Below are 12,170 nucleotides of genomic sequence, written 5' to 3' on the forward strand. Positions count from 1 at the left end.
TTTTCCATGTTTTTGGCCTTTCAGATTTTTTCTTGTAAAAAATACTTTTGTTTTTTTTCGGTGTGTTCATATTTCTACCAGGCAGTTTTTATTACGAGTTTTATAGTTCCACATTTTTATAAATTATCCCTTATGTATTAAAAACATACTGTAGCTTATTTCTTACTTTTACACTACTTAATGCAAATACAAATTTTAAATTTTCATATATTTAAACTAATCATATCTTTTATGACTGTACCTCTTTATCTTAAATAATTTTTCCCATGCTGAGGCCTGAAAATGTTGAATATGTTCTTTTAAGTTTAATATTACTTTTAAAAAAGTTGTTTTTAATCCAACTCACATATATTTGTTTATGGTTTGAGGTACAGATCCAAATTTATTTTTTTCCAAGTGGAAAACCAAATATATGAACAAAATTTTTCAAAAAGTAACCCCTTTCCATACTAGTTTATAATGATGTAACTTAAATTTTCATATATGAAGGTCTCTCCAAGTTTGATTCAAAGAAATAGCAGCATTTAACACTTAACCTATGCTTTCCAGGTATCGGGAATGTTGCTAAGCATTTTACATGTTTGATTGTGCATTTTAGAATTATAATGCCTGGGCTTACTTGTATACTAAGGACCCTAATAAATGGTAGGAATGACTTTATTTGTTTGTTTACAGACTATAAGAGATGTGTTCATCGGGTGAAGTATACAAATAGGCTGGCTAACACAAACTGCATTAAAAAAAGCATCCCAAATATGTAACTTTCATTTATTAAACAGGAAAAAAAATCAACATATTTTCCAGAGAGGCAAATATCTCAGTAGCTTTAGAGAAAAACAACCTCAGCTTGTTTGACAAAGCTTTTAGAACAAGTGAGCAATTAAATTCTTAATGTAGGAATAGAACATTAACAATCTCTAGACTCCAGAACACTTAGAAACCAACAAATTAGGCACTGTTTTGCTTAACAGTTTTAGCTTCAATGTAAATATATATTATTATTTAGAATATTAGCATGTGAACTACACGACTTTATCATTTTACTTTAATTAAAATCAAGATTTCTGGGACCTCCAAGTAGTCTTTAAAATTTTCCAATGTGGACATAAGCTAACCCCTATTCCTCTCTACATATTAAATGAGAAATGACTGTCACAATATATCAACATTTTCACAGGAAGATTTTTTTAAGGCTTCTGGTACATAAAATGTGTAATATCTCTGTGACAATAATATCATAATTATATACAGAAAATATTTAAAATTTATCTTGTGCAATTTAAGTTCTAAAGATTAAAAAAAAGTGTTCCATATCAATAAAGTATTAAAATATAATGTGCTTCCCATAAATTTGACACTGATTTTGTAATTACACAAAAAATGCAGAAGACCTGCATACTACATGATTCATCACTGAAATTAACTATTGAACTAAATATACTAATTTGATATCATTGGTTTTCTAGATCATACTTACAGCACAAAACAGGCTTTAATATAACTTATTAACATTTATAATTAAACAGTTCCATTGAGGCAGCCAATGTCACATCTGAGTTTGCCTAGTTTATTCATGTATCATACAAATATGTCTATGACTCTTAATTTATCCTTTTGTCTAAGTCACATTGCAGAGAATGTGTCAATCAGTAAGTGAAATAAAAAAAGAGTATTTCTCATTTGAAAAAAATGAGTCATAACACCTTGTCTTAAAGTTCTAAAGTAGCATATTCAGCTCTTAAGGCATAAAAGGTCAAAAATATTATAAATTATAAATTCTGATAATTCTTCTTTTGGCATTAAAAGCCACAACACAAATTCTTACACTTTAATAGATAATATATTAGTGTACATCTGAATATACATTTGCCAGCGTTCTCTATTGTATGAAGTTGTTCCATGAAGTGAGGAGGTGAAGTGCAGTATGGCAGGGCAACATTTAATGGCCGTCCTGGGCATCAAGGGACATGGAATGGCTGAGTCTTGACCTTCCATTCATAGATATTGTATTTGATGGAACAGTGACCTAAGAGAAAGAAACACACTTTACACCTGTCAATTTAAAATGGGATAGATAATTTTCAGTTTTCAGCAATTACTATATTTAACTTATGCTTAATTGTAAATGTTAACATTTAGTATTTCTTATGCAATAAATTACAAATAACTGAGAATAAATGTTCATTCTACCATGAAATTAAAAATAAGAGAGTTGTTATTTTCACAACAAACACATTAAATAATCCATTAACACATCTTAGTCTTTACAAAATTGCCAAATCAACTCAAAGGACAAGAGTACAAACAGACTGCAGGCCAAGCTGTTAAAGAGCATTTTTAGCTAGATTAATTCTGGCTCCTCAAAAGTGCCTTGGAGAACGTAGACAAATTAACTCCACAAAGCAATTAATTTTACAATTTTTGTATTGATGGTATATATTAACTTGAAGTTCACAGGTACCTCTTATTTATTAAGAAGAAAAAAGAGCTTTGGTTTTTAAAATGCTTTCATATAAAGGGCTAAAAAAGTCCAATTTATGGCTGTTATGCCAAAACATGTTTTTTTTTTCAATAAATAAACTGGTAAGTTCCAAAATTTATGGCAGTCTTCTATTGCTAAAGTGTAAGTGAATGAAAAACACTATAACAAGAATTTCCTAAATAGCTTGAAATTCCATTATTTAGAAAAAAGTAAAAAAATCATCTGGATTTTAAATAGTAAGTAGGTACAATATTTTTAAATAAATTAAATATTATAATATTTTAAGAAATAGTTTATGTCTAGATTACAGTTTGACCAGTTTAGATTCATAACCGAACATTATCATCTCACAAGAAGAGAACTAAAGTACAAAGGGCCAATGATTCTGCCCAGGAACAGAGTAAGCTAATAAAAAGGAAAATACAATTGGGAGTTTTAGTTTGGATTTGGTTTCGCTGGGCTTCATTTGTTGCCATTTACTAAACAAAAGTTGGTTATCTAAACTAGTCAATTTTCTTGACTCTCCTATGAATCCAGGATGGCAAAGAACGATTGACAACGTCCACCTGAAATAAAATAGCTGAGAAGAAAAGTTGCCGGCAGGGGAAGAAAATCTCATCTGTGCCCTGTTTTGTATTCATATGCGATTTCTTTCCAAAGATAGCCAACAAACAACACACAGGTAACGGCTCTTCATTATGTAGCTGTGGTCCAAAAAGTCTCTACGTGTAAAAATTACTCCTGTATTTTTTACCACAATTATAGTTCTCATAATCCTTTGCAAAGTAAAAGAATATTTGTTTTAAGCATTTAAAAAACATATTGGTGGCTCCAAATGTCTGCAAGTAAGAAATGTTCATGATCACACCATTTATAATGAAAAACTAGAATCTAGTTAAATGCCTACCAATAAGGAGCAAATAAGCTTATGTACATTCAAAAATAATATGTAGTTTTAAAAGAAGAGCATAGATATATATGTAATAAGATAGAGATTTTCAAAGAAATATGTTTATGAATGTTTTACAGAAGATTCTATTTTTATAAAAAATTAAATATGTTTATATAATACAAAAGTGGTCTGGAAGATTATACTGTAATCTATCTATCTAGAACAGTTACTTTGATGGAGGGGGACTATATTTTGTTTGTTATTTAAAAAATTGTTTACTGGACTGACAAACATGAGAAGACACCATTAGCATATAGTACTATAAATTCTGTGAGGTCAGACACCTTTTCTATTTTAATGCCACTTTTTACTCATGCTTGTTTTAGTGCCTGGCACAGGGTAGAACAATGAATATGTCTTGAATGGAATACAGTAACTTTTACAAACATTTATAAAGTAAAAACTAAAAAAAAAGTTGCTTAATTTTTGAGCAATGAATATATGAAACTTATAATAAAGATATTTTTAAAGAGTTAACATTTAAGAATTTACTGATATGAGCAAGTACTAAGTTAACTGTCTAACCTTGAAATTTAAAGGATTTTCAGGAATATTCACATAGTACTTTTATCCCCATAAAGAGAGTCAACTATGAAACTATCATTTATTTTTACTGTAAAAATGTATGAAAAGAGCTGCCAACCTGAAAGCCCTGATAGTTCAAATTTCAACTAAGGAAATATGAATTAAAAACAAGCCAATTAAATAAAACAAGGCAGAACGATTTTGGGTGACTTACCCAGTTCTTTTCTTCCCTCCACATTTCTATCTAGACAAATGTAAGTTTTACATTCTGAGGAAATACTTAATATCAAGTACTAAATATCTTCTGTTAGTTAATTTTCAGACTTTATTTTTACAAACCTATGTTCTACTTGTAATAGTATAACAACCTGTAGTAATTCAAGCATCATCAAGAACTGAAGGCTGCCAAAGAAGTCCCTGTGTCAACGCAAGCCAACAATAATGAATTAGTCTGTCTCATTCTCTGAACACAATTTGCTGATCCATACATAAATCTTAATGTCAAGCACATTTTAAAAAACACAGAGCTAGAATTATTAATGCTTCACCTGAAGACAAAAATTTCTGTATCTGCCTGGGGACTGAATGGAAGTAAGGTATGGAAAATACTTAAGAACAAGAAAAAAATATATCATGTTCAAGACTACATTTACATTAAAGCAATCAACTAGATAATTTTTCTAATGTGAATCAACTACTATAATGAAGGTTAATTGCTTGGTATGAACCAGAGCCATAAGGCAGGTTGGTACCTGGACTTAAACTAAACATTTGGGTGCCAAAATAAAGGCAAACCCTGAGCCAACTTTCTGATGAACAATCTAAACCTACTGTCAAAATCGCTTGAGGTTTTATTTGGCACTATAACTGTTGTTCTATTAAAAAAAATTAGAATTTAAAAAATAAAAACAGGAGAAATGTTCAGTACAGGACAGAAATATGGGACTTAAGCAAATATTTCAAGAAACTAGAGCCTTTTTGTGACCATTTTTACCAACTTTGGCAATTTTGTGAAATATAATACATTTAAAGAAAAGTGCACTAAACTTAAAACAGCCCAATGAAAACAAACACAAACATGTATATAACTCACCACCCAGGTCAAAAGAGAGAATACCTCCACCTCCTTGGTGACTTACCTTTACTTAACTCTTTGACATTTTACTCATCATGGATTTTGCATTAATTTGGACATTTAAAAAATATGGTTTTCAGATATTTATTTTACCTATTTAGTTTTCTGGTTCCCTCTTAAATTGTGTGTCTGTCTTGCTCTGATAAGCCCCCAGCAAGCCCTTACCTTCCCCTCTGGAAGTCCACTATCAGGATTTTTGTAGTTACTTCCTTGCTTTTAAAAATACTTGCCACCTACCATGTATTACCAATGAACATAATTTAGTGCTGTCAAATTTCACACACATATATTTTATATGTAGCTATACTGTTTCATTTAGCTGTATTTTGTCAAATTTATTTGCTGTATAATAGTCCATTCTTTGAATACACTATTCTACTATTTTTGGAAATTAAGGTTATATTTCTTTGAGGTGTTTACAAATAACATTCCATGAATATTCTTATACGTGAGTCCTGGTATGCACATTTTTAGCATATATAAGTAGAAGTGATCATGAAATGAAATCTGATCATGAAGTGTGGATATTGTGAACTTTATTAGACTCTGTGTCCACTTTTAGTAGAATAAAATGGTTTATGTAAGGAATTTTCATTAAACAAAATTTAAGAACTGGCACTCTATAGACTCAGAGCTATCAATAACCTCCTACTGAGAAAGATAAAATTTAGTCTCAATAGAACCTAAAGTAATGAGTCATAAACAGGACCCAATTATAGGATCATCATTTTGAGCCTGTTCTCTATGTTAATTCACATCCAGCTCATTCTGGAAGCAATGAGAGTTTTATATGTGAAGAGACTGCCAACTGAGAGCCCATAACACACCAAGCACACAGCTGCTTGCCTGTACGTTTCTGTTGGCTTAAAAGGCATTTCAACTTAATGCACTGTTTTCTACAATTAGGTCATTGAAAATGATTAATATATCCACTGGCTAAGTAGAAACACACTGCACTTTTCCCCTATGTAGATACTAGGTTCTTCTATGGGCCTCATGTATCACTGTTTCTCAGTCCCAGGCAGTGAACACCCAGAAGACAGAAGTCTCATTTTGCTCCGTTTTGTCTAGTACAATGTATGATACTTATGTGCTTAAAAAATGCTTGTCAATTCTATTGAATTGAGAGCTTTAGGTTGGAAAGTGGTATATTTGAAATATATCTTTAATTTACAAGATTAAATTAAAGCTAAAAATACTTCTGCAAATTAGAATGTGCAATATACAGGGGCATATTTCTCCACAAAAATATACATGTCATGAAGTATCAATTTTAATATGCAAAGACCTACATAATTTTTTGCTGCCTGGCACCTAAATTCAGGCTACAAAATATTCTAAATAATTCAACCCCAATTCCCTGAATTATTCCTTCATGTCTCCTCCACTTCTGACCGCGGGCACCATTTTGCCTTGTCTCCATGGGCACCCAGGTGGGAGCGCCAAGCCTTGCTCAGCTCGTCTGTCACTCACGGATCCTCTGAAACACGCTGAGGAAACTGGCCAGGGCGGCAAGGTCAGCCACGAGGGGGGCTCAAGATGCCTTCCCTTTCTTTCCATCTTTGCAGCATTCCTGTGGCTTCACAGATTTCCTTTCTGTCAAGCTCAGTGTTTTACTCAACAAGCCTCTTACTCTTCTCTAAATAGCTTTTAAAATGATTACAGAAGGAATTCACAAAATGAAATGCCTAGGGAGTCAATGGAATAAGGAGTACTTTTCTTGTTTTGGGTGTTGAGGAACTTGCAACCAAGATGACTAAGGGCAGAACAAGAAAGACATTTAGAGATACCACAGCCTCTGGGAAGTCAAAGGGATGACGCAGGCTTCAGGCTTCACCCGTTCTCTTTCGGGGGATGAGGGTGACGGAGGGAGGGCACCCACCTACAGATAATTCCCTGTGACAACCGCCTGGTATCTGTGGGAGAAGCGCGCCTCCTTTCCTGAAGTTCTCTTACGCATCAATACAGAGGAGCTGAACGATTCTGGCTGGCAAGGCATTATTAGGCCTTGAATTTCTACATCAGGTCTCATCTAAATTCTCTGGGTTTTCCCTACATTTTTTGGTTTACCTGTGAAACTGTCTCCTTCTCCACTTACCCCCATCTCATCCCACTGGTGGTAGTGACTTGATTACCTTAGTAACTATGACTGAAAACTTGCAGGTCACTAACTAGTGCAGCTTCCCTGGAATATGGAGAGATTTTCTTTCTAAAAGAACCTTTCTTGTTGGGGTAACAATTTCTTAACAGATTAGCCAAAGGACATCTACGCATAACTCACAGACACAGAGAAGAGTGTGGTGACAGTCAGAGGGAAAAAGGGGGTGAGGGATGGGTGAAAGCAGGCAAAGTGGGGAGGGGCTGAAATGGGGACAGCTGTAATAGTGTCAACAATAAAAAGAAAAAAAGAATCCAGGTACTTTCTCTATATATAGTTTCATGATAATGAGCAAAAGACATGTTCTGCACTTGGCCCACGTTATGGAAAACAGACCTGACATATTTTTTAAATATGTGTAAGACCCTGGACTTAGATTATACTTCAGAAATGGCCCCTGACATAAAAGAGTGACTTCTGACATCTTCCCTATTCACATTTAAGTGCCAGAAAACAATTCCCCCTATTACTTTGACATTGTTAAAAATAAACCCACTGTCCCCCATCTGATAAAGAAAAGTTACCCTTTTCAATTTGGCAGCAGCCTCTCCAGAACGGATTGCAGTCAGCAAACTCTGTCGGATCTCTTCTGGGTCAGAGCTTTGGAAGGTTAAAGAAGTTTGCCTCTTGAGGGTGAGTGATGGACAGTCAGTTGGAGATGGTATTTTGGAATTCTGTTCATTATGTGCAGAGTTATTTTCCTAAAATAATAAATGCAGAATACTTATATAAATACCAAGTGAAGAATGGACCATTTTCCAATATTTTTTCTTTATCAACGGTTCTTTAAGAATAGCCATTTGCCATATTGGTTTTTTAGACATAGCTCTATTTTTTCACCCATTGAATTATTTTGGCTGCCAGAGCTCAGTTGGAAAGAGGGTATTAACTTCTCTTCTCTTCTCTTAACTAGGGAGGGGGCTAACAAAGAAAAGTGGCACTTTCTTTGTTTTATGAACGCTGGACTAATTTTACTGTCCTTGAGTCAAATAAGGCTGATTTCTCCAATGAAGTTGGCTTAGAGCCAAGTGAATTATAAAAAATATATTTCACAGAAAAAAAAAACATTTTTACAGTTCCAACATATTAGATTGTGAAATTATTATTTTTGATGGTAAAAAATAGACACATATTGGTAAATTCATATTGGATGAACCTAACATATCATTTAGTAATAAAATATTAATGGTTGTGTTACATGCACTGGCTTGTTTTGTTTTTCCTATAAGTCAGAGGGACTAAGTGATGGCAAAGTTTTCTTTATTATTCCCATGAGACTAAAAATAAACATTAGGAATTTCCAAATTTAAGAATTAAAAATTCAATTAAACTTCTTAGGAATGAATATTTAGTAACTAATTTAACTGGCAATTATTATTAAAAAATACTTAAATATGTCTTTTTCAAACTGCCAAATAAATATCTTTACAAATGATCAGCTAAACAATGCTTGGGCAGTGGCCCAAAAATGATATTATCTAAATCAAGCTTCTGTTGCTTAGGAATGTATTTCATTCTAAGGAAAAAAAAAAAAAAAAACAGGCTTTTTTTCAAGTAAAGCATTAATCTCCTATCATATATCTCTTCCTGACATTATATCAAAGTAATAAACATAAATGTGAAATACATTAAGAAATATCCATCAAGGTAAATATTGTATTTCAATTATGGAAAAATCTCTACTTGGCAATATGGTTAATGTCCTGTTACTCTAGGAATTTTTGAAAAAGTCATATAGAATACTTCTGGAGCTGTCACACAAATATGAAAGTATTCTTTAAAAACTATCACAGTAAAAGTACACAAAGTATTTTTTTAAAATTGCATGGGGATTATCATAATTCATACTATGAATTTAATCCTATCCTTTGACTATTTGAACCTGGCAAATTATAACAGTTGAGCAAACATGAAGTCAACAAATATCCCTTGTTTTTTTGTAAAATATTAAGATTATATAGTGGTTAAATGATACTTTGGTCAACATACACATAAATGGAAAAGCTGACAGTGAATTGATGAAATGGGAAATTAAGAAAATTACATATTTAAACTCTGGCTTTAATCTAAATTATTTACATGTAAAAATGTTTACTAAGCCGAAGTTAAGTGTATATGACAGAAAATGCATAGCCGAGAGACATTAGATTATTTTATTTAGGCTTTGATACTGTTTATATTTCTATATAATTAAAACTTTTGCAATTATGTAGAATTGGAAGGAAAAAAAAGTAAACCAGAATATCCAGAAAAGTTATTGACAAATTGAGAAAAGCAAAACAGAGGAAAATACGGAGTTAGAACTAAAAACTAGTACAATATACAAATATGAGCAAAGAAAACTTAAATACATATTTGCTAATGATATATCGTGACCTTAATGCAATACCCAATCAGCTTATATGAATTTAGTTGTTCTGAGAAAAATCAGATTCTGTGTAACTACACTTTTTTTCTACAACAGGTAGTTTGATATTAGATTAATATGAATTCAGACTTAAATAATACACAAACATATCGACATGCTTGTTCATCCCCATTTAAATCATTCTGTATAAGTACCCGCTATTTTTAAAAAGGTAACATTTACCTTATTACTGACACTTAGTTGTGGGACGTCAACAAATTGATTTATGGAAGGAATCTTCCCTTCCTCTTTGTCACTTGGAGATGGGGCAGGCGCACCCTCGCTGCAAGACTCTGTACGCACTTTGCTGAAAGACTGTGACCGCTTCACCACAGCGAGGGCAAAGGGCGAAGGAGCAGAGCTGGAATAAGGTCGTGGGGCACCAAAAGTTTTCAGAGTCTTCAGATTTAGTGCTGCCAACTGACTTGCGGGAAGAGAAACGGGTTTTGGAGCTACAGGAGGAGGAGAGGGTTGAGAAACAAGTTTTGGAGCTACAGGAAGCGGAGGTGGTTGAGAAACAGGTTTTGGAGCTACAGGAGGGGGAGAGGGTTGAGGGGGCTTCTGCTGGCTGATGCTATCATCAGTGTTTTTAATGTGGGGTTGTGGAGGAGAGTGGGTTGTTGTACTGAAAGGAGAGACAGTTTGCTCTGCAGGGGGTATGGTATCCCTTTCCACCTCTTTCTTTATCTGTTCCTTTGGAATAGGATTGGGGGCAGTGTGGACACTCTTGGCAGCTGCAGATGTCACGTAGTGACCTGAAACCCTTTTCTGCATTTGCAAGAAAAAAGAACTTGGTTTGGTCTGGGAATTTGAGACACGAGATTTAAGTTTTGACTCCAAAATGTTGTTTATATCTTCCAAATTCGGCACAAAAGGAGCTGCGCCAGCATCTCTCGTCATTCTGGGAGTAGACTTCAGAAGGTTCGCCGCGGTGCTCTGGGGCAGGCTCTCCACACTGTGCACCTGATCCTCTGACCTTAGCGTAGGCTTGGGTTTAAGGTCTACCTGTGGCTGCTTTGGGCTTTCAGAAATAGCATCCTCTGTTTGGATGGCAGTTTCTTTCACATTCTCTTCAATATGCTTTTTTCCTAAAGTATGTGTATCCTGATCATTTTCATGCCCTAAGGTTTCTGATTCCCAGTCTTTTAATATTTCCAGGGATTTGGGAGGCACTATTTTATAAGTAGTCATTCCAACTTTGGGTATATAGTCTCTTGTAATTTCATTTGAAGGTTTTGGCTTGGGACTGTAGTCTTGTCTATAAAGTGGATAATTCTTTATATAAGAAGCAGTTGAATTTTTATTAATCCCATCTACAGGAAGCAAAAGAGCATCATTACCATGTACATAAATTGAATCTTTTATGGTGAGTTGATCTTCTGAATATATAGTTAGGGGGCCCTGATTCTTGAATTCTCTTGAGTTATCTACAGAAACTTGTGGACTTAAAGATGAATGTTGAGTTGATTTCTTGTTATCTGCAGTTTGCACACTTTCATCAGCTTTGAAGTCAGACAAATGATGATGTTGGTGATTCCCATCAAAACTGTTATAGGAAGGAGTTGTCTGAATTGCGGCATCTTGCATTTTTGTCTTTTCTGTACTGGGTTGATTAAGTTTTTGGCCTGGTACTGATGAAGCAGCTAGATGATTTTCCTTGTAACTTCCAGCAGTTTCAGTTTCATGTACATGATAGTTTGACAGTCTGTCAATTTCCTTGTCCACATTGTTATTGTTGGCAATACCACCTACATTGATTTCTGTTCTCTCTCCATTTTTCATAGTATCTTCTGTGTTAATTGAAATGGTAATTACTTCATTTTGATCTACAGAGAGGAAGAAAAATATCCATCAAGCATATGAAAAAAAAGTAAAAAACCTCAGTTTTCAATGCTTGCCTTCCCCAAAGTGAAATAGGTTGGTTTGAATTCTATAGGAAATTTTTCAGTTCACTAATTATACAAAAGCGGGCAATGGAATTTAGAAACACACACAAACACCCCCCCCCCCCATGGGCTTTGGTGTCATGGAGTCCAAAGTCTGGAATCCATCTGCAACCCGGCTTGACTAATTATAATCTCTGTGACCACAATTTTACTACTTAACCCTTTGAGCCTCAGTTTCCTCAGATGTAAAATGGTGAAAATATGTATTACAGCTGACCCTAGAAGGACACAAAGAGTATGGACACTGACCTCTCTCCACAATTAAAAATCAGATATAACTTTTGACTCCCCCCAAACTTTAGTAATAGTCTATGGTAACACAGTCAATTAACACATATTTTTGTATGTCATATATATTATATATTGTATTCTTACAATAAGTAAGCTAGAAAAAAAATGTTATTAAGGAAATCATAAAGAAGGGAAAATAACTTAGTATTTATTGAAAACAATGTGTATATAAGTGGAACCACAGTGTTCAAACCCATGTTGTTCAATGGTCCACTATGTATTTTACATATCATTTCTGTAGCATGCTTACTAGGGTAGGATATTGCCCTGAGCA

General features: G+C 33.8%; 1 protein-coding gene across 4 annotated transcripts in view; it reads right to left on the reverse strand.

Moving 5' to 3' along the window:
* Nucleotides 1–773: 773 nt before the first annotated feature.
* The window catches only part of COBLL1 (cordon-bleu WH2 repeat protein like 1), a 153,775-nt gene continuing 142,378 nt past the window's right edge, over nucleotides 774–12,170 (reverse strand). For all 4 annotated transcript variants that reach the window (XM_054562573.1, XM_054562571.1, XM_054562572.1 and 1 more), the window contains 3 exons: nucleotides 9,843–11,485; nucleotides 7,777–7,953; nucleotides 774–2,026 (listed from right to left, as the gene is read on the reverse strand). In XM_054562573.1, coding sequence (XP_054418548.1) covers nucleotides 1,940–2,026; nucleotides 7,777–7,953; nucleotides 9,843–11,485 — 1,907 coding nt within the window. In that variant the 3' untranslated portion in view covers nucleotides 774–1,939. The remainder of the gene's footprint in view (nucleotides 2,027–7,776; nucleotides 7,954–9,842; nucleotides 11,486–12,170) is intronic.

This window comes from Pteronotus mesoamericanus, unplaced genomic scaffold (assembly GCF_021234165.1).
Source record: "Pteronotus mesoamericanus isolate MK-2021 breed Mesoamerican mustached bat unplaced genomic scaffold, CSHL_Meso_final scaffold_651, whole genome shotgun sequence".
Taxonomy (NCBI): Eukaryota; Metazoa; Chordata; class Mammalia; order Chiroptera; family Mormoopidae; genus Pteronotus; species Pteronotus mesoamericanus.